This window comes from Manis pentadactyla, chromosome 6 (genome assembly GCF_030020395.1).
Source record: "Manis pentadactyla isolate mManPen7 chromosome 6, mManPen7.hap1, whole genome shotgun sequence".
Lineage (NCBI taxonomy): Eukaryota > Metazoa > Chordata > Mammalia > Pholidota > Manidae > Manis > Manis pentadactyla.
In genome coordinates this window covers 661,753-683,791 of record NC_080024.1, presented here as the reverse complement: position 1 = coordinate 683,791, position 22,039 = coordinate 661,753, and the positions used below count along the sequence as shown (strand labels likewise).

Here is a 22,039-nt window from a genome sequence, read left to right as displayed (position 1 = left end):
CCCCCCAGGACCCCGCCCTGTCGAGGGCCTTGAGGTCGCCGATGTGACGGCCAGCACCATCTCCGTGCGGTGGGCTCTGCACAGGATCCGTCATGCCACTGTCAGTGGCATCCGCATGCTGCTCCAGGGCCCCGAGGCCCAAGAGGACCAGTCTACTGATGTGGACAAGGCCGTGGACAAGTTCACGTTCGGGTAAGAGCGCGGGCCAGCCCCGCCTTCCCTTCCCTCGGGGGTCCAGGCCTTTTCCTCCCTCCCTCCCTCTGTGCCCCTCCCCTGCCACCCCCGCTTGCCCAGCCCACCTGGAGAAGCAGGGCACCTGCTGATCCCCCAGCGGAGCTACTCTCAGTCCTGGGTCTCTCTGCCTTTCCTCGTCACAAGTGTTCAAAAGTGCCGCAAGAGAGCAGGGACCCCCTAAAAGTCTGGGGAAGCTGCTTCCTGTGCAGATGGAGACAGACCCCCAGAAGACTGGCCCAGAGTTCTTCCAGCCTGAGTCATGCAGACCCCTCTGAAAGAGAAAAAACGGGACACCCCTAGGGGTGCCTAAAATTTTTATTTTGTTCAAGTAATATGTTCAAACTTTAAACCAGGCATATAAACTCCTTAAGCTTAATTATTACAAATCAAATACAAGCAAAACTATAAAATAAGTGAAATTCCAATGAACATCAGTCATTCAAAATAGCTGATGACTGAAATAAACACTTTAACAACCCCCTACCTCGGGCCGCTCCTGACCCACTGAACCCTCCCAGGCTCCGTCCGTGATGGACCCTTGAGGGTTGTTCACCAGCCACACAGCCTGTAGAGTAAACCCAGCTCCCTCGAGCAAGTTCCCACCAAAGCGCTTGTGCCGCTGACCCCTGAGGTCCAGACGGGCTTGGTGGGATGGGCTCAGCAGCGTCCAGCCCAGAGCAGCCCCAAGCTGTGGTCCTGGGATGGGCGTCTGGAAGGCAGGCGCCCAGGGCAGCCTTGGGTGGCTGGGCCAGGCAGTGTTCTGTCTGCCTCTGCTCCCTGTGAGCTGCACACGCCGCTACACGGTTCTAGTCTGCAGACTTTCCCAACTGTGCCATGCTGGAGCCCACGGCGCTTTGTCCTCTAAGTGTTCCTGTGACTTTTCTTGATTTACATCCTGCCAGCTGCCAAATGGCATGACAGAAACACAAAGGGGGCCCCAGGTGAGCACTTGGTGACAGCACTGGGGTCCCAGGACCACCCCAGGACTCACTGGGACTGGGCAGAAATGGCACAAAGCCCCACAAAGGGAAAGGTCTCGGGGAGAAGTCAGGGGACCGGGCATGAGCTTCCAGAGACCCTCCCGTGGGGTCGCACAGGACTCGCCTCGTACCCCCACGTGTGGGTGCCACCTCCCCGAGCAGCCCGTCAGAGATGCAGGCCCAGGGTGTTCTGGGGCCGGTTGTGGGGTGCCCTCTGCCTGGGGAGAGTCCAGATGCCCCAGAAGACATGTGCACCCGTCTCCCCAACGCTTTGCGCCTCTGTGCGGGGGCTGCGGCGAGGGATGCCAACTTTCAGAAGGCCTTGCCCTGGGTGCCGTGGACCTGTTACCCATGCCTGCACGGTGACCCCCTTCAATTGCCCTTCCTGGCCTCTCCCGTCAACCCCAGCCTTCTGACCGCCATGCCTGGGCACCCCAGCAGGCCTGGACCCTGCTCAGCCCTCTCACTGTGCCAGACACACAGGCCTGGGATGAGCTTCCTGCCTGAGGAGCACATGGATCTCAGGCCACCAATCCCCCCTTGCCGAGGCTGCCTGGACTGCCAGGGCCAGGACAGCCACGTCCCTGGTCGTACCTGCTGGGGACAGCAGGCCTGATGCGAAGGACCCCAAGACAGTCCTATCCCTCTCTCGCTGGCCTCCCCTCCCCGCAGGGCTCTGCTGCCAGGAAGGAGATACACCATCCAGGTGACTGCCCTCAGTGGGCTCGGAGGACAGGAGCACCCCACCGAGAGCCTGGCCTCAGCACCACTGCACGTGTGGACTCGTACGTAGGGCGATGTGGGCTAGGCTCACTTGGAGCCTTCTGGAAGCTCTCCAGCCTCCTCGGTCCTCTCCAAAGTGGCCATGGTGCCAGAAGTGCAGCCCCTGACTGAGCATGCCCCGAACAGTGACATGCCTGGAGACCTTCCCCCCTTGGGCACCGGGGGCGACCTTCCAAGGCGGCCCCCTGCATGGGTGCTGGCCTAGCACCCGGAGCTCCTGGGCTTCTACTAGGCGGGGATCACTGAACAAAGAGCCACAGGGGCTCGTGGACAGAGATGCTTACCCTGTCCACTCTGCCAAGCTCCATGGTCTCACGGGAGGAGGACTGGCCCTCACCACCCGTCTCTCCCCAGCATGTGGGTGGGGCAAGAGCGCCGTGCTGTCCATGCTTCGGGGCCAGTGGTGGGTGGATGAGGGAAGGTCTGACCCAGTGGGTGCGACAGACCCCCCCTCCAGGCTCTAGGACTGCCCATTCTTGGCGACTTGGACCCCACTCACCTGGGGCGGGGCATATGGGTAACCCGTGGCACACAGGGCCGGCACAGTCCCAAATCCTGGCCCTGGCTCTGAGCCCTAGAACCCTGGCCCATCCCCCGCCCGTCTAGCGCACTCCCCTTACCTGTGTTCCAGGGGAAGGTGTGTGTGGCCAGTCTTGGGGGCTCAAAAGTGCCACAGGGAAGGCACACTGACAGACTGCGTGGGGGAGGGGGCCTTGCTGGGAGCTGGTAGGCGGCATTCCGGGGGAACTCCCAGGGCAGGAAGAGGCCCTGCAACAGACACGGAGCAGCTGCCAACGCCCCCACCCCATCCCTCAGAATGACAAAGGCATCTATCCCAACTCAGTCTATCAGATCTTTAAACTGTGTCCTGGCAGAAGACCCCGCTAGCCCCTTTCACCTCCTCCCCACTCCATGCTCACAGGGCCCCTGCCTCCTGCAAACCTGACTGCTGCCCGGGTCACAGCCACCTCTGCCCATGTAGTCTGGGATGCCCCCGCTCTGGGCACCTTGCTGGAGGCCTACGTCATCAATGTGACCACCAGCCAGACCACCAAGAGCCGCTACGTCCCCAATGGGAAGCTGAGCTCCTACACGGTGCGGGACCTGATGCCTGGGCGGCGGTACCAGCTCTCCGTGACGGCCGTGCAGAGCGCCGAGGGTGAGCAGCTGCACAGTGAGCCTGCCCACGTCTACATCATCACCTGTAAGTATGGCGCCACTGGGGACCAGGGCACCTGATGGCATGCACGCCGGCTGGGCAGACGGCCTAGTGCCCCATGCCCACTGCCAGCCACCAGCAGGGCAGCGGCTGGGTCTGCCTTCCTATCGAGAGGAGGGCTCAGCCCAGGACCGTCACCTGGCATGGGCCACACTGCCCACGGAACATCAGACAGCCTAGAAACAGGGCATGTTGACATGGAATTCCGTGTTGAAAGTTGGGGGGTAGGAAGGGCTGGTGGACAGTTGGCCCTGGGTCAGTGTGCCAGCAATTTCGGTAACAAGCCTAAGGCTCCTCACCTTGTGCCGTCCATGAACCCAATGGGCTGAGCAGGAATACAGGGCACACCCTGAAAACGGGTGCTAGGGCAGGTTGTGGCAGGACCCCAGGGAGGTGGGCAGTAGGGAGGAGGGCCTTGCTGCCAGGCCTGACCCCTGGGAAGCCACCGGACTGCAACCGGGCCACAGGAAGGGATGGCCTGGGAGGAAGCCAGAGTGGGTGGACAGGGGGTGGGAGCATAGAGGCCCAGCTGACACAGCGAGGATGTGGGTCTGCCCCTCAGTGCCCAGGAAGCCCGCCAGGTCCCCCAGGGCCCGGCACAAGCCTGCTCACCTTTGAAGCTCACACAAGGTGATGTGGGGAGTTGGTAAATCTGGGCAGCGCTGCAGGGAGAGGACCACGAGCCAGGAGACATGCGGGAGGGAGGGGCTCTCTCCCGACCCCCAGCCTGCTCCGGGCTTGAAGGACACTAGCTCCAAGAGGTCCAAACATGGCACAACTCCAGGCACACCTCCTCGGGGCACAGGCAGGTCGGGCTCCTCCATGAGCTGGTTCAGGGAGGAGGGGCTGGCAGGTGAAGGTCAGTGCCCAGCCTGGTGACTGAAGGGCGCCATTAGGTGACAGAGACCCACAGAAAAGCCAGGTGTGGGTGGGTGGGGGCCTCCGTGTGGTGTCACCCTGCCTGCAGGTGGGGGACCTGAGCCCAGGGTGGGCTAGGGGCACAGCACATGTGGGGCTATTCAGAAGGGAAGCGGCAGGGCTATAAACCCGCCACGTGATCACGTGGCGCCCACGTCCTCCTTCAGTTCTTACCCCTGAGCAGCAGGTGGGTGGGGTTAAGGGCAGCCTCAGACCAGCCTTGTGGAGCCACCCCCTCATCTCACCCACCCGCAGCCTCAAGGGACGGCGCTGACAGACGCTGGCACCGGGAAGGACTCCACCCTCGGGTGCTCAGAAACAGACTGACCCCTGCACGCCTGCCAGAGCTGCGCCTGCTCAGCAGCCGAGACCCCCCCGACACGCCGACCCCAGCCCCCAGGTACACGCCGCAGCTGTCAGCCCCCGCAGGGCACACTGGATGCTGGGCACACCCGTGCACTGCCCTGCATGCAGAACCTGCAGTGTGACCGCCGTGACTCCTGACAGGTTCTCAGAGCTTGTGGATGGCAGAGGGCGGGTGAGCACCAAGGTCCACAGCTTGCCCGGTGTCACCGTGAGACCACGTGAGTGCCCGGCCGCCCCCTCACCTGACCCTTGTCCCCAGCATATGAGGAATGAGGCCCCAAATCTTGGCTTAAAGGCCACCCCCAGTGCCAGCTTCTTGGCTTGCTGGCTCCGTGCAGGGCTCTTGGCTCAGGGTAGCACACTGCAGGTTCGAGGAGCCCTCCCAGGCCCACCCGCAGGCCAAGGCCCAGGCCGCCAGCTGGCACACACAGGGGAGATGACAGTGACGCGGCAGCAGCAGGCTGGACGCGGGGGCTCTGCCCGGGACACTGCCTGACCCGTTGCTCCTCAGGGTGAGCCGGTGCCCCATCCAAGGGCCACCTATGGTGCCCACTGGGCCTCTTCACCTGGCCCCAGCACCATGGGCACAAGTGAACAGCTGGATTGCCCTGGCTTTTTCTCACCTGGCTAATCTTCGTGCAGCGGGCCTGTGCCAGGATTCTGACACAGCAGCCACACGCCCGCTGGCTGCCCCTATCCCGGAGGACCTTGAGACTGGACAGGGCTCCCAGGGCCGTTCCCTCACCTGTAGGCCAGGTCCCATCCTCACAGAAGGCTCTGGCACGGAGCCTAATCTCCAGTTTAATGAGAATTTTTAGCCCACACAAACGTTCCTAGGCAAGGGAGGAGAAGCGTGGGCACCCAGACAGTGAGGAGGAGCAGACAAGGCATCTGCAGCCCTTGGTGCCCAGCAGAGGGGCAGCAGAAGGTGGTCACTGCACATGGTGACTAGGGAGAGGGGTGCAAGCAGTGCCTAGGGAGCTAGGCGAGGAGCCAGCCAGATGCCAACGGCCTCCTAAAGCCGAGGGGGCAGATGTATAATGCCCAAGAGCACAGGCTGGGACGCCAGAGAGGCAGCCTTGCAGCTGGAAGGCCACGCACATGCTGCCCGGGGTGGACGCGAGGAGAGCAGACGGTGTCGTGGCCCACGGGAAGCAGGTGCAGGGAGAGGAGAGCAGCATCTGGCCGAAAAGAGCAGCAGCGTCAGCAGCTTCTAAAAGGACGAGGCTGCTGGGTCACACCGGAGATCTGGCCTGCCTCGGCCACTGGCGACCTCTGCCATGCAGCTCTGGGGGACACGGGGGATGGCGGTGGAATTTGGGGCCTGCTGCTGAGGGTCAGCAGGACGGGGAGGGCTGGGCCCTGCTGGAGGCAGCACAGGGCCCCCACCAGGTCTGGCCCCACCCCCAGGGGAGAGGAGCAGCCCAAGAAAGCATAGAGCAGTGCATGGAGGCCAGCGAGCTGCGTTCTGGTTTCTCCTAGAACCCACGGCTCCCATGCAGCTCGCGAACGTGGAGCCGGCCCCCGAGCAGGCCAGCCAGGCCCTCCAGCTCCCCGAGCACGGCCGCAACGAGCACATGGAAAGTAAGTGGGCAGGAGCAGACGTGCAGGGCTGCCCGCCTCTGGGAGCCTCTATGGCTGCAGGCCTGGCGGGGGCCACCCGCAGTGAGGGAGTGGGAGGCCCAGCACCTGCCCACGGGGCAGCCAGGCACCTCCTGGAAAGAGGGCTGGGCCTCACCTGGCAGAGGCTCCCTGTCCTCTTAACAGACCCCGAGTGGGCCTGGGGCCAGCACCCACCCACACCACCCAGGTCTGCCTGGAGACGGGCCCCCGGCATACAGCAGAGCCCTCCCTACCTCTCCACAAGGGAGCAGGCTGTGCTCCCACCACCGCCCAGGCACAGCCAGAGCCAGTGGCCCTGCTAACACTCACCTTAGCCAGGGGCTGGATGGTGCATCTGGTGAGGATCGCAGCAAGTGTGCCCCCAGCAGGGCACGTTTGTGGGCTTTTCCCCTCTGGATGGTGCCACGAGGCCCAGGTGCCTTTCGCAAACCCAGACCCAAGCTCGCCCCCGCCCCCTTGTTCTAACCCTTGGGACCCTGTCCTCTGAGGGAGTTAGTTCTTCTAGGACCCAGTGACCCTTCCTCCCAAGTCACACCGCAGGCTCAGACTGGGCCTGCCCACCAACCAGACCCCAGGAGGGGGGTGCTTGGAAAGGGTGAGCCGAGAGCTCAGGATGCCGCCTCTGAGGGCAAGTCAGTTGCAGGCCTGCCCCCAGTCACATGGCCACACGCACACACACGTCAGAGGTGCCCGCCAAGGGTGCATTCACAGACACGTTCCCCTCACCCCACAGGTCAGCATTTCCCCCTCACCATGAGAGGCCTGAAGTTGCCATCAGCCTCAGTGAGCACCGAGGGGCCTGGTTTTTGAGGCAAATGCAGTCAGTCAACGTTTGGTTAGTTAAGGTACAGTTCAGACTGAAGACACCCACGGTGCTATTGTTTTGTGGATAAACTTTTTGTCAGATGGTTTGCATTACCAGTGCTTCTAAATAGTAGATGTTTCATTTCATAAAACTCAGAAATGTGAGGGATGTGAATCACCTCTCCCGGGCCCCTGCTGCAGGGAGATTCAAGGGGACACCACAGCAGTCTGCAGTGTCTGCTGACATGAGGGACGCAAGCCCTGGAGGGCATGAGACGATTCTAGGTGATGGCAGGAAAGAATCTTTAATGGCCTCAGATGCACAAATCTGTTCCCTTGAAACCTCTCACCAGTCGTGCTGGCCCCATCCTCTGAGTTAATTTCGTTAAGTAGCTTTTGCTAAAACGATGGCATTAGGTCTGAAATCCAACCCGTGAGCTAGAACACGAACAGTGCCTTGTGTCTTGCTGCCACGCCCGTGAGCTAGCCCCTGAATTTGGATGTTTAGTCCTTTGCTCAGTTGAGGGTTAACAGTGAGGAAGAGTGACCTCAGCAACAACACATGTGCCTGGGCAGTCATGTGAGAGCCAGGGCCGCCTCCCAGACTTGAGTTTTGCCCCGTGTTCTGTCCTGAGGCTGGTCGTGGCCACGACTTGTTAGCTTGCAACCCCTGGCGGTCATGTCCCCGCCCAGCCTCAAACTCTCTGTGCTCAGAGGGCATCTCGGTGGTGTCTGGCTGGAGTCAGTGCTGCACCCATCCCCTGGCACGTGTGCAAAAGCAGACATGTTTGGCGTGTACTGCCTAAACACAGGAGGCCCAGGTGGCTGTCTGGTGCAGAGCGAGACGTGTGGTTGACCCAGTCTCTCCAGAGCTTATCTTGCTGGGTTTCTGGACCCTGGGACCTGGGTCTGCAGCCCCTGAGTGCAGATGCGTTGAGCACCTCTCAGTGGGTGCTGCCAAAGGCTCCACACACTTGCTGCTCTGTCCAGTGCTCTGCCTTCGAGCCAACACATTGATGGCAGTATCTTTGGCAAAGCCCACCACCCCACAGGGCCCACCCTCTCACTCTGGCCCTTGGTGTCTGCAGTTCTTGGTCCTTTGCATTTCTATAAAAGTTTATAATCACCTTGTCAAGTTCCACAAAGCACTAGTAGGGACTTCACATGGCCGAACTGCTGAGGCCCTGTATGCCTGAAAATGCTCATGTGGGCTCTTATTTGAAGGACAGTTTTGCTGGATATAAAATCTGAGGTTCAGAGTCCCTCCCCCTTCAGTTCTTCAAAGAGCCCCGTCACCTTCTGTCCAGTGTTGCTGTCCCTGAGTGATGATTCGTCACTGTTCTTGTCTCCTTGTAGGATGATCTGCTCCTTCTCTCAGGAAGCTGTTAGACTTTTATTCCTCAAGGAAAATAGGATCCCCAGAGAGCCCTAGAAACCTCAAGAGCAGAGTTTGATTGGCGTTTCCTCACCAAGCAATTCTCCAGGTCAGGGCTGCACTTTCGAGTCCCCAGGAGCAGCTCATGATCAAACCTGCCATCACAGGGGTTGGGAGTGAATGCTGAGGCTAGTCAGATTCTTCCTGTTTTTCCAGCTTCTCACCCCAGCGGGGCTTTGGGACTATCCTGGTTTTATCCCCTGGACACCTACACAGGTGGTCTGGGTGGCTGCCACCCAGAAAGAGGCAGGCAGTTACCATCCTCAGACAACAGCAGGCAAGGACAGAATTTAAAACTGTCCTCATTAATGTGTCCTCACAGAGGGGCAGCCCACTGCCCCCACCCCAGCATGCAGTGACATCCCATCCCCCATGCCTTCTCTGTTTTCATTTAATGTGTGTGTGTGTGTGATGATAAATTTGGCATGTAGTGGAGACAACTTCATAGAAAGAGGCTACAGTAGGCGCTGGTTTGGTAAAAACCCCCAGTGCTACATGAGTTGCAGGGTTAGAGCCTTAAACACCCAGGAATGGTATGAATTTCACTAATAGTCTCTGCAGCCTGGTGTCCCAATTACAGAGGGTTGAGATTGCTGACAGGGTTTCACAGTTTCTGAATACCCCTGCATGCTGCCGTGTTCTGTGAGGTTGCCATAAAATGTCTCTGGACAATTGTTGTGCACAGTGTCTAAAATTCACACAGAAGGGACCCAGACAGCAAAAACATTCCTAAAAAAGTAAGACACACACACCACTCCATTGTGAAAACTTATGGCAAAGCAATGGTAATAAAGTCAGTGTGACACTGGCACCAGGACAGACTCATTAATCAATGGGATAGAATCGAGAGTTGAGAAATAAGCCCTTATGTCTGTGGTCAACTGATTCTGATAAGGGGGCCCAGACTGTTCACGGGGGGAAGAGCCTTTAACAAGTGGTGCTGGGACAACACCACAGGCAGAAGAATGAAGTGGGACCGCTACCTCACACCATACACAAAATTAACTCAGTGTGGGTCAGAGAGTTAACAGAAGAGTGAAAACTATAAAACTCTTAGAAGAAAACACATGGTAAATATTCATGATATTTGATTTAGCAAAGGATTTTTAGGTTTTAGATTAACCAAAAGCAAGAGAATCAAAAGAAAAAAGATAAATTGGACTTTCTCAAAATTTAAAAAACCTTTTTGTGCTTCAAAGGACACCATCAAGGAAGTGAAAAAACAATCCACAGAATGAGAAAAAATATTTGCAAATCATCTATCTGAAAAGGGATTTGTATCTGAAATATATAAAGAACACTTACAACTGAATAAGAACAAAAATAATCCAATCAAGAAATGGGCAAATGATCTGAATAGACATTTCTCCAAGGAAGATACACAAATAGCCAACAAGCCCATGAAAAGATGTTTGACATCATTAGTCATCAAAGAAATGCTAATAAAAGCCACAATGAGATGCCACTTCCCACTAGGATGCATCAAATAACAACAAGCATCGTAAGGATGTGGAGAAATTGGAATCTTCAAACACTGCTGGTGGGAATAGAGCGGTACGACCACTTGGGGAAAAAATGCCTGGCAGTTCCTCAAAGAATTGAACTTAGAGTTACCATATGACCAGCAATTCCACCCCTAGGGATGAACCCAAGAGAAATGAGAACATGACCACGCCAGGACTTGTGCAGAGCGTCCAGAGCAGCACTAGTCATAACAGCCCAAAGTCAGAAACAACCCAAATGTCCATCAACTGATGAATTTATAACAAAGTGTGGTCTATTCATACAATGGAACATTTGACCATAAAAAGGAATAAAGTGCTGACACAGGCTACGACATAGATGGGCCTTGAAGATACTGCACTAAGTGAAAAGCCAATCACAAAAGACCACGTATGATATAATTCCATTCATATGAAAGTCCCAAATAGGGAAATCTGTAGTGACAGAAAGTAGATAAAGTGGTTGCTTAGGACTGGGGGTGGGGGTAAAGGTATGGGGTGGTGACAGCTAAAAGGAATGGGTTTCTTTTTGAGATGACAAAAATGCTCTAAATTGACTGTGGCAAATGTACCTATGTGTGAACATGCTAAAAATCAGTGAACCATACACTTTGAATGGGTGAATTGTATGGTACATAAATTATACCTGAATAAAGCTGCTTTTAAAATGTAATGTGTGGAACAGTGTTTTGGCATCTCTTTTGTGTAGGAAATAGGCATGAATATATATTAGCACTTGTTTGTGGACAAAGACAAGTGCAGAAAAAATCCTCTTTTTCAACCAAGAGGTCACTGTTTAGTGTGAGTTCTGATACACATAAGAAGGAACATGATACCTAACACAGATTAAAGTGGTGGGGGGCTGGTGCTGATAATAATTTATTAACTAATAGGATATAAGGGAACTCTCAGCTATACAATTTAGTGTTCTAATGTTGACATTCAAGATGGCTTCTCTTTTTAGGCTTTTAACTTGAGAACACAATGTCTGGACTTAAAGGTATGTCTTAAGCTTTAGGTGAGTTTTTAGGCCAGATTAAGTATAGTACATTGTCATAATTTAGACATTTTTGCAGACTTTTAATTCCTGTTCATCATGTGACTTCAGAAAATGAATCCTGGGATTGACACATTTTACAGTGACACTGGCCAGCTCCGCTATTGCAGGGAAAGGGTTCTAAAACTATTAAGTTAGGCCACAGCAATAATCAGGATCTTGGATATTCCCACTTGGGGCATTTACAACACTATTAATTAATGCATAATGTAAAATGAGGTATAAGATTTAATATTGCAATGCTAGAAATGACTGCATAGGACACAAGATTTCGTAAGTCTGAGTGGTGTAAAGTTTAATTTAAAAGCACCCAGTTTTTTTCTCCTCCTACATGGTAAGAACATACATAGCCACATTGATATTTTTCTGTACTTTTATATTGATATCAAGTAGGAAAATATTTTATACCTTAAATTGAGGCAGAAACTCAGTTAAAGTAAAAATTTAGCTGTAATCTGAAAATTCATAGGCAAAACATATTGTAGTATTGGAGACTGAAAAAGAATCAGGACTTCATACGTGAAATCTTCATTCGTTTGGCTCATCGATAATAAATACTTGGAACTTTATGTGTTTTTCTGTATCAGTGTGTACCATGTTCGCTAAGTAGCAGCTTAAAAATCCATGGGATTAATTAATGGGAAGATTTCTTTCGGATGGAGGTTTTACTACTTGTACACAATTCTGAAGTCAGATGACTTTCTAATACTTGTTATCCTGTGGAGCCTTGATCCTGTGGCATTTATGTTTTAAAGGTGTAAACAATGGGGCCTTTTCTGTAGACCTGCCTCGTTGGAAACACCTCATAGAGGATATACCTGGTTCCCTTTACTTACAAAATGGTGTGTCAGATCTGTGTGTGGAAGACCTAACAGAGATCTTCGATCTCAGGTTCTGCACACCCCAGTGATCTGTGCTATTCCCAGGAGCTTAGGAGTGAATATGGTTTGAATTTAACTCACAGTTTGAAGAAATTGGATCCCAGAGATTACAGGTGGAGAATTTCTGAAGCCTGTCCGTATTCAAGTGGAGATCAAAGAGGCCCCTGGAAGAACACCAGGCTGGCCAACGGTGACAGCTGTGGACTGAATGGGACTGACTTTAAAGGGACTGGCCTGAGGGTCACGACTCAGACCTTGGAGAAGCTGAGGCAGTTGGCAGTGGAAGAAAGAAAGGACAAAGTGCCACTGGCAGCCTGTGATAAAAAAATAAGAAATGTGGACATATATACCTATTTTCTTATATTTAAAAAGCAATAAAACCAACAAAAATAGTTAAACGAGGAAGTAAAAGGGCTGGAGATGGATGCTGGCTTCTCTCAGTATGCCTTTGCAGTTTTGACTTTGGAACCAAGAAAATGTGACACCAAAAGAAAAAAACAAAAGCAGCTGAGAGCTGAGAACAAGCCGGATGAATAAACCTGCCCCCATGTCGGCGTCGTGGCCGCACAGGAAGGAGCGTCATTCTACGTGACATTAAAAACACTCCCAGGGGGATACAGTCTAAGAATGTTTTTAAATTGCAAGAAATTTAAAGCTGTATTCAGGGGCCTTAATGTGAGTAGTAATGCTGATACTGCTGTTTTAAAACTGTCACGTGTACATTGTAGGATAAATAAAATAATTTTGTTAACATCACCAAGATTTTCGACATAAAGAGATATAAAATCAAATAAATTAAATAAAATCCGTGTCTTTCTTTTTATTCAATTGTTAATTTGAACTGGAAATATTGATAATGAGTTGGTAATCTAGTTTTTAAATCTAATTTCCCAGTTCTGTCTACCGAGCAGGGCTTAAGCGCCAACACCCCGTAGTAGTAAGAGCTGCCCAGACCGTGGGCTCTAGCTGCCATTCTCCACTGGAAGGAACGGGGGTCTTTGGAGAAGGGGCTGATTCCAAGACTGAAGCAGACTGTGAATAAAATGAACCCAGGACTTGCGAACTTTCAAAAACAACTGGGTTGGCATCTAAAGGGCGCACAAGCCAAGCGAACTGGCTCCCTCTGGCCGAGGAAGACTCACGACTGCAAGATGGAAACCCGTCTGTCATATATATTTTTTATGTGCTATAACATATATATTTAAGTCCATGAGTTCACACTGATGCTCCAAAAAGGAAGAATAACACATTGTTCAACTTTACAGCTTGCTGGGCAAGTGTACAAATAAAGGAGAATGGGTCGCCCTTCCAGCCTTGCCTGTAGGACTTGCACGGGGACCAAGTGGTGGGCAAGGAGAAGCAGGTCTTCACAGATGACTTCCCCCGCTAGTGACAGCAGGGGAGCGACAGATCGAGTCAGATACAACCCTAGTGAGATGATGGATCTGGGACCCAGATCCGGCATCTCCCTGGCTGCTGAAGCCGTCAGGCGCGGAGCCCAAGGGAACTTTGTTCTGGATCAGTCAGGCTGCCAGCGCTGAACCGGTGATCAACCCTCACCTCACTAAAACCGGACACAGCGACATATCATGCACCTGGAGTGGCCGAAGGGTACACAGCCACCACCTAGAAGCAGTCCTGCAGAGACCATTTGAGACTGAACCCCATTAAGCCCTTCTCATTACCAGTTACTGGAAACCTGGGATGGGCAAGGAGTTAATGGCCCAAGGAAGCAGGGGTCAGATTCAGCAGGAGGGGAATCTATGGGACAGATGCCCTAGTTTCTTCAATAAATACAGAGGGGAAGGTGATTAAAAGCCATAGATTAAAGGACATGTAAGATAATCAAACTAAGGCAGTGGTATCCTTATGAATCCTAATTAGATGAGACCAACTATGAATGACATTTCTAAGATGATCAGGGAAATTTGAACGTGGACTATGATTTCTTACGACATTAAGAAAGTACCACTAATTTTGTAATAGTAGCATTGTGCTTATGTAAACATTTTAAGAGTCTTTACATATTAAATACCTGCTGGTGTATTTACAGGTGAAATGTTTTCTGGGCGATGGACAGATGGAAACATTAAAAAGGATTGGCAAACATTAATAATCATTGAGGCTGAGTGACGGTATATGGGTTCTTCACACTCCATCACTCCATATTTTGTAGGTTTGAAACTTTTCATAATAAAAAGTTCTTTAAGAGCCCACAAGTCACCTTTAGCACATCGCTAAAGACAAAGGACAAGGGAGGTCCCAGACTGCCTGGCAGGAAAAGGAGAGAAAGTGAAGTAGATCCAGCAGGACAGGGGGAGCGGCCGCAGACAGAACCAGGAGGGCCCAGCAGGGGAGCAAGGGGGGATGCGAGGTCTCCCTGGCCAGCTCCCCAGAAAGGCCACTGGCCCCAGGCTGGCGGGCGGGGGCGTTGGACGGGGGTCGGGGGGGATGTGGAGTATCTGTAGAGGGAGGCTGGCCTTCTGAGATTGGAAGTGCTGGGTATGCAGAATTCTTACTCATCGGTGTTTCTCGATTTTTTTAAGTTAAAAATGAAAACAGCTTGACAAAGCTAAACATTTTTTAAAAAGTGGTCCCTCCAGGGCAGACCAGGCCTGTCCACCCTGGCAGCCTGCCCTCGGGTCCCCAGTGTGTGGTGGGCATGCTGTAGGGAGACGGGCTTGCCGTGAGGGCCGCCTGGACTGGGGCCGTGGGAGGGGAGGTGGCCTGGCGCCCAGCCTAGAGGACTAGGAGGCCTCCAAGGGGGGCTCTCGAGGGGAGGCCATTACACGCAGAAGAGACCCTGCCTAAGGGCAGTCTGCAGAGGTGGGGACGGGGGCCACTGGCCAGGGCGGAGCTGGGAGGCTCTCCTGAAGGCAGCCGGAGGCCGCGCGGACCTAAGCTGCCCGCTGAGGCTGTGCGGCCATGCGGGGGCTCAGCTCTGAGTGGGGCCCCAGAACGGTCCTCCTGCCTCGAGGTAGTGGGGGCAGGGCAGGGCATGCCAGGCCTGGTCTGCTCTGCTCTCTGACCACCTAAAACGGGACCACTCCTAGGGCCCAGCGATGGGCCTGCAGAAGCAGCAATGGGCAATGCCAGCAGGCCTTCCTCTGGGCGCCTGGCCGCTGACCATTTGCGGCATGTTTGCAGACAGCCCTGGGAACTGTTCAGAAAACCCCTGTCAGAATGGAGGCACCTGCGTGCCAGGCATGGATGCCCACAGCTGTGACTGCAGCCCAGGGTTCAAAGGCAGGCACTGCGAGCTTGGTAAGTCAAGGGTCACTCCCTCACCTGCAGGGTTTGGCGCGGGCCAGGTCCTGACCTCAAGATGCCTGCGAAAGCAGGTGGCCCAGGGTGGGTTTGCCATGAGGACTTCCAATAGGTGCCAGGACAGGGCCCAGACTTCCAAGTGCCCAGAAGGGAGGCCGGTGGGCAAGCAGCCACTGGACCTCCCACTGACCTCACAAGGCGAGGTGCTGCCCTAAGAACTGGGGAGTCTGGGGTCAGGAAGCACAGAGCAACAGCCACCCCACAGCGAGAGGACGGTGCAGGGGGCTGTTCTTCGCTCTGAGGCCAGATGTGGTGAGAGGGAAAGGCCTACAGGCCTCCCTGAGAAGACTGGGACTGAGGACAAGGGTGCCGGCACAGAAATTCCCACTCCAGCTGTGCAGACCCAAGGGCTCCCAACCCAGAGGCTATGGCCCTAAGGGAAGCCAGCTCACAGGCTTCAAAGACCCGGAGGCATCACTGAGCGCCCTTGGGGACAGAACCCCTAGCCCAGGAAGCAGCGTGGGCAGCCCCCAGGGTGCAGGATGAGAGTTCCATGGCAGTGAACATCTTGTGAACCAGGCCCTTCCCTTTTCCCCGCAGCCTGTAAAAAGGTGCCCCAGCCCTGCACGCGGCTGCTCTCGGAGACAAAGTCCTTGCCAGTCTGGGAAGGAGGCGTGTGTCACCACATGTAAGTTTCTTCCTCTGCTTTTCCCGCATTCGTGGAGGGCTCCTGACCTCCCCGGCCACCTTCACACGGTCCAGCTCCTCACCCTCCCAAGGCCTGAGCAGGTCATGTGGTCACGGGCACAGCAGGGGCTTGCCTTGACCACCCTTTCCCACCCGGTAACAAGGTGGGAAACCGAGGCAGAAAGGCTGAATAACTTGCCTAAGTCAGTGCACCTGGGGGCAGAGGCACAGGAAGCCTTGAGCCCAGTGCCTGGCTGTGGACCCCTCAGGCCTTCCTCTCCACAGCCCCAGCAGCCTGGGCCCCCCTCCACTGATGGCAGGGCCACGTGTGGATGAACTCCCAGGGGTGTTCCTCTCCTCCCTGCCTCAGAGCCCCGAGCAGACAGACAGCAGAGAGCTGGAGTCTTTGTTCTCAGGATGCGGCCCTGGTGAACTGGGCTGTGGGGGACTTTGCCTAGCTCACCCCTAGGACCTTTCTTGCTAACACTCTCTGTGGGTCAACCTACTTAGTCAACAAGTACAAGCACCTACTGTGTGCCAGGCATAGTTCCAGGCCCTCGGCACAGGTCAGCCAACAGAACAGGTCGACATCCTGCCCACGGGAACCTTGCATTCCAGCTGAGGGAGGGAGACAGTTGAGAAGCATGAGCATGTTCAAGGCCCTTTAGAAGGTGGCCGTGCTCAGGAGAAAGGAGGTGAACAGGCAGGGCCAGGAGGGCCAGGGCTGGGGGACAGAGGGGCAGCATTAGACAGGTATCCAGGTAAGCCTCTTGGAAAAGGTGGCACCGCACAGACCTGGAGAAGGGGAGGGCCGTCTGAGGGGACCACATCCCAGAGTTGAGCATCGGCAGCCAAGGCCCTGCAGAAGGAGCATGTCTCTGTGCCTGCGCAGCAAGGAGGCCACTGGGGCTGGAGCCTCGGGAGCCCAGGGCGTGCTGCTTGGGTCTGGCCAGGGGATGCCCTCGGGCCTTGGGCAGCCTTGGAAAGATGGGCACCTGTCCTCTGAATGGGGAGATAGGAAGGATGCTTCGTTAGGAAGGCGGTGGGCTCAACTGCACGCTGAAAGATCACCTCATGGGACAGGGAAGCCAGGTGGCAGACTGGACTTGAGGGGGGCCTGAGGCCAGGATAGTGCGGCAGCACACACAGGAGACAGGGCAGTGCGGGCACAGGGACCTGCACTCGCAGGGCACCTGGATTTGGCTTCCAGCAGCGCAAGCCCGTTTTCACCACCTGCCTTCTGTGCTTGTGGGACCACCGACACCTGCCCAGGAGAGCCCTGTGTGCCTAGTTTCCTATCCTGGCACCTTTAGCCTGTTTTCAGCTTCAAGTGACTTCCTGGTATCAGCAGAGTCTTGCTTTCCATCCAGTCAGACATCTGTTTTTTGTTGGAGTGTTCACACCACTTTCATGTTAATGAACAACTGAGGTGACTGCATTTAAACCCACCACGTTGCCATTTGCTTTCTATTTGTCCATCTGGTCTTTGTTCCTGCTACTTTTGATGAATTTTTTGTTAGAATTCTATTTTATCTCTACTGTGCGTTCACTGGTTATTCTTCTTTGGTTTAATGTTTTAGTGGCCGCCCTGGGATTTACAACATGCACTGTAACTTACCGCAATGTACCTTTGGTTACACAGCCGCAGTGCGATGGAAGCCCCGTACAACAGCAAGCCTCCACCCCTCCTCGTGCTCTGAGTCGTCAGGCATTTTACTTCCTTCCGCACATGCTCTGAACTACACATTATTTTTGCTCTCTAGAATCATCTTTTTAAAAAATATGTTGAGAGTAAAAAGTCTCTTGCATTTACTAGCATGGCTACCATTTCCAGCACCCTTCACTCCTTTGTGTTGATCTAAGGCTCCATCTGGTATCACCTTCCTTCTGCTTAAAGGGCTGTAACATTTCCTATAGTGCCAGTCTGCTGGTGATGAATTCTCCCTGCTTGTTTTTCTAAAAAGGTTTATCTATTACCTTCATTCCTGAAGGATGTATTTGCTGAATACAGAATTCTTGGTTGACAATTAGTCTTCCCTTTCTGCACTTTAAAGAGGTGACCCCTCTGTCTTCTGACTGCAGTCCCTGGTCCACTGTGTGCCCTGTGAGCACCCCACCCCCTGCCCCTACCGGCTTTTATGTTTTCTCTTTACTACTGTTTTTGGGGAGATTAATTATGATGTGCTTTGGTATAGTGGTGAATGTTTTCACTCCAGGGAGTTTGTTAAGGTTCTTCTATCTGTGGGTTTCTGACTTTCATCAAATTGGGAAGATTTTTGCCATTTCTTCAAATACTTTTTGTTCCTCCATTTCTCTCCTCTCCTTCTGCAACTCTAATTACACGTGTTAGACTGGTAGTCTCACAGCTCAGTTCTCCACTTTTCAGTCTTGTCTCTCTCCTTCATTTGGATAGATTGTTGCTATACATTCAAGTTTACTGACCTTTTCTTCTGAAGTGTCTAACCTACCATTAATCCCACTCAGCAAAATTTTCATTTTGGATACTGTTTTATCATATCTAGAAGTTCCATTTAGTTCTTTCTTAGATTCTCCATTTCTCTTCTCATTATTAGATCAAATATCGAACAGATGCTTTAAGATCCTTGTCTGCTCTTTTTGTCATTCTCTCATTTCTGGGTGTTTTTCTATTCAGTTATTTTTTGCTTGTTTATGGGTCACACTCAATTCTTTGTATGATTTTTTAAATGTCTTGTAATTTTTGTTGGATGCTGAACATTGTAAACTTTGTTATTGAGGGCTGGATGTGTGTGTGCATTTTTCAAGAATTTGGGTTTTTTTCTGCAAGGTAGTTATTTTGGTTTGATCTTCTTGAGGCTTGTTTCAGAATGGCTTTGGCTTAGCCTTTATTCTGGGATTAATTTTGCCCTATTACACGTGACCTTCTGGGGTGTCCATTTCTATGCAGTGGCCTCTTAACTGTCCGCTGCAGCTCTAGGAACTGTCCGGCATCTCAGCGGTTCTTCTTGCACAGCCTCACGGGGCTTCGCCCTAAGCAAGTGCAGTTTGATCTTCAAGAGGACTCCCCTCCAGATCTCTGGAGCTCTTCCTCCGCATAGCTTCCTACTCGCCAGTACTCTGCCCAACAAATTCCAGCTGCCTCTGCCTCCCCAACTCCAATCAGTTTCCTCAACTCAGTGTGACCACTGCTTGGATTCCATCTCCACCCCCACTGTGCACTGCAGTCCAGAAAGGGCTTCCAGGCCGAATTCCAGGGTGGTCTCAGGGCCCGTTCTCATTTGTTTCCCTTCTCTCAGGGACGCCAGTATTGTGCTGCTCTCTAACATCTATGAGAGTAAGTTCTTATATTTTTCCAGTTCGTATTGGGAGGTTAATTCCAGATCCTGTTATTCTCTGATGGCTAACGTGGAAGTCTTACCAAAGTTCTGAAATCCTAAAGTCTCTCTTAGACTGAGCACAAGTTGGGGCTTTGCCCATCAAATTCCCTGGATCTTTCAACAGCTCAGATGTTTGAGAGCTTCAACAAGAACCAAAACACTTTCCCCGTTTGTTATCTACAGACTCATGGGAGAGGTAGTGTGGGTAAGTCCCATTTCACACAAAATTGAGGCTTAAGTTCCAGAGACATGCTCAAAGTAGGCCAGTTAATAAGTAGGAGGCAGTGCTAGAAGTCAGGTGCCCTGGTCCACCCTGCCCACCCCTAAAGCCGGCATCTCCAAGGATTCCCAACTTCTCCAAGAACTGCCTACAGACAGAAAAGGGAGGATGAACTGCCTCAAGCAAGATATGTCTTTGGCATTTCACATTTCATCTCTTAGTATCATATGACTTTGTCCAAACACTTCTCAAAATGTACACTTAAAATGGTGTACATCATCTTTTGTAAATTATACCTTGGTAAAATTAATTTTTTTTAAAAGTACATGACTTTTATATTGGGCTTTTTAATACATTCATATGAAGTTTTATTATGAAAATAATGTTCCTCCCCTCAAACACCTGCAGTTATCTGTGGACTCACAGGGCCCAGGGGAAGCGGCTGGACAACATTCTGCTCCGGTTTTTGGCTTCACAGAGCTTTCCTGTCATGCAGGTACAAGAGGGTCTACAAAGTGCGCCAGGACATCTGCTTCCAAGAGAGCTGTGAAAGCACAAGCGTCAAGAAAACCCCAAACAGGTGCCATCTTGGGGAGGAGGCTCATGCTGTGTCCTGTGTCCTTGTGTGTAGTTTACACAGTGACAGGGCAAGGGTGGCCCTGGAGACAGAGCACTGTGTGATGCCATAGGCCTGTGGGCTCAGCCAGGTGTTCTGTTCGCCCAGATGTGCAGCCTAGTACACATGCATATGTGTGCAAGAGAGCACAGAAGGGTACAGCTGGGCACGGTGGGTGCTGGGGATCACATGGTGGGTGCTGTGGGGTCACACGGTGGGTGCTGGGGGTCATGGCTATGCTTATTCACACTGTACCTGGTACTACAGTTGGAAACCAAAAAACGTTATTGGCAGCCAGGTATATACCTGCAAAGACAGTAAATCCCTACCTACTTTTCACTCACTCATGGCCAAGCCCATTCTCCAAGGGCTCGGGAGAGTCCCAGGAACTCTGATATAAGGGACGGCCCAAGCACACTTCGTGCTTTCAGAACAGCAGAGCTGAACCCGAGTCAGAGCCTTCACATACCACACGCTGGGCAGGTCACACACCAAACACTGGGTGTGGCACAGAAAAGTGGCCGTGTGCAAATCACTTGCCACAACCACATGGCTCACATCCAGCCAGGTGGGCGCACACAGACTGGAATGCTGATCACTGTGACAATGTCTCACTAATGGCATTCCCCAAACTGGGCAAGATGTGGGCCAGAACAAGCCTAGGCACAGAAGCTGCAGGGCTGCAGGCACAGTTTCTTTTTCATAAACCACATTCCTCTGTTTCAGGAAACAAAGTAACAGTTCAGCACTGGAGCAGTCTTAAGGTAAGCCCCCCACTGCCCTGCTGGGAAGTCATAGGGGGTCACAGGGGCCGCGCCCCACTCCTCATCCCCACCCTTGGCCTTTCAAGAGAAGGTTCACTCCAGCCCTGGTTGGCCGAGGCCGGGATCGGAGGGGCAGGAAGCAGCATGTGACAGAGAACATGGCCTTGGCACTGTCAGTCCATCAGATGGCAACTCTCCACGTTCTGTCCATCTACCCAAAGGTGTCAGTTCCTTCCCACCTCACACTCCAAAGACACACGTATCCAAAACACGCACTCCAAGCTTGCAAGCAAGTCACTACACAAATATAATGTGGGTTTGAAATATTTATATTGCAGCAAGTAACCCAGAAGAATGTTTTTTTAAAACTCACTTAGCAAATCCATTTTTATAAAAACAGAAACTCAACTAATTATCAAAGTCTAGCTTTTAGAACAAAGTCTAGCCTCTAGAACCCATTCTTGAAACAACAGAGAAAACAGGAACATGTACACCCAGACACACACCCAAGAACAGAATGCAAAAATTTTCCAGCCATAGTGACTGGGGACAGCCCAAGTCATGAGAAAAGATGCAAGGGCGTCACCAAATTAATGGGAGCAGCCAGCAGATTTCAGGTTTACAAACTTCAATACTGCCCAAACATCCCGACCCCTGGAGGATGCAGTCAGCCCCCCTCAGCAGGCCTGCCCCACCCTTGGCCACAGCTGAGGGAGCGCACCCAGCATTCTGATGCAGCAAGAGCATTGGTCCTGTGTGGGCAGCGGCCCAGGACCACTGAGAAAACCTTTTAAAGAGGAACTGTATCATTCCCCTCATGCCCTGTTGTATTTTTTCTTCAAAGGAGTCAAGACGTTCTTATTACACTCCTTCAACCTCGTGAGTTTCTAAAGCCCAGGAAGACAAGGTCTGGAATTGGATTGAAAAGGACGCCTTGAGAGACAAGGTCCTGGCTGGTGCCCAACCCTTTGCAGCTCATCTCCTCTGGCCTCTAGAAGACGGCCTGCTAGGCTGGGCACCTGGCCACCCACCACCCTGCCTGGCAATGTTCTGGGACCAGTCGCCTCCTAGTCCTGCAATACACTTCACAGCCGTGCTATGACCCAGGCTGAGGTTTCTTAAAGGGGCAGTGTGTGCCACAGCAAATAATCCACCACCCTGTGCGCGTTAGCCCTGGATGAGCAAGGCAGCTGCCGGCTACTAACACTTTTGCAATGTCCAGACACCAGTTCTGATTCCAAAGTCGGAGGCTCTGCCTGTGAGACCTGGCGGCCGGCAGGAGCTGCTGTGGAAGCAGAGCTGGTGGGCTGGAGGGAGGGACAGAGGC

At 52.9% G+C, this 22,039-nt stretch overlaps 1 protein-coding gene and 1 non-coding gene across 13 annotated transcripts in view; both read left to right on the top strand.

The window, feature by feature from the left end:
* SNED1 (sushi, nidogen and EGF like domains 1) overlaps positions 1-22,039 on the top strand; it is a 76,322-nt gene that overhangs the window by 51,350 nt on the left and 2,933 nt on the right. For 2 of the 12 annotated variants that reach the window (XM_036901283.2, XM_036901279.2), the window contains 9 exons: positions 9-192; positions 1,887-1,999; positions 2,920-3,201; positions 4,390-4,534; positions 4,642-4,718; positions 5,983-6,084; positions 14,950-15,066; positions 15,670-15,757; positions 19,829-19,912. In XM_036901283.2, coding sequence (XP_036757178.2) covers positions 9-192; positions 1,887-1,999; positions 2,920-3,201; positions 4,390-4,534; positions 4,642-4,718; positions 5,983-6,084; positions 14,950-15,066; positions 15,670-15,757; positions 19,829-19,912 — 1,192 coding nt within the window. The other 10 variants (XR_008998103.1, XM_057503334.1, XR_008998104.1 and 7 more) reach the window with 10 other exon arrangements.
* Positions 10,596-10,696, top strand: LOC118920984 (small nucleolar RNA SNORA40). Its single transcript, XR_005028142.1, has one exon. It is a non-coding gene; the product is annotated as a small nucleolar RNA SNORA40 (small nucleolar RNA).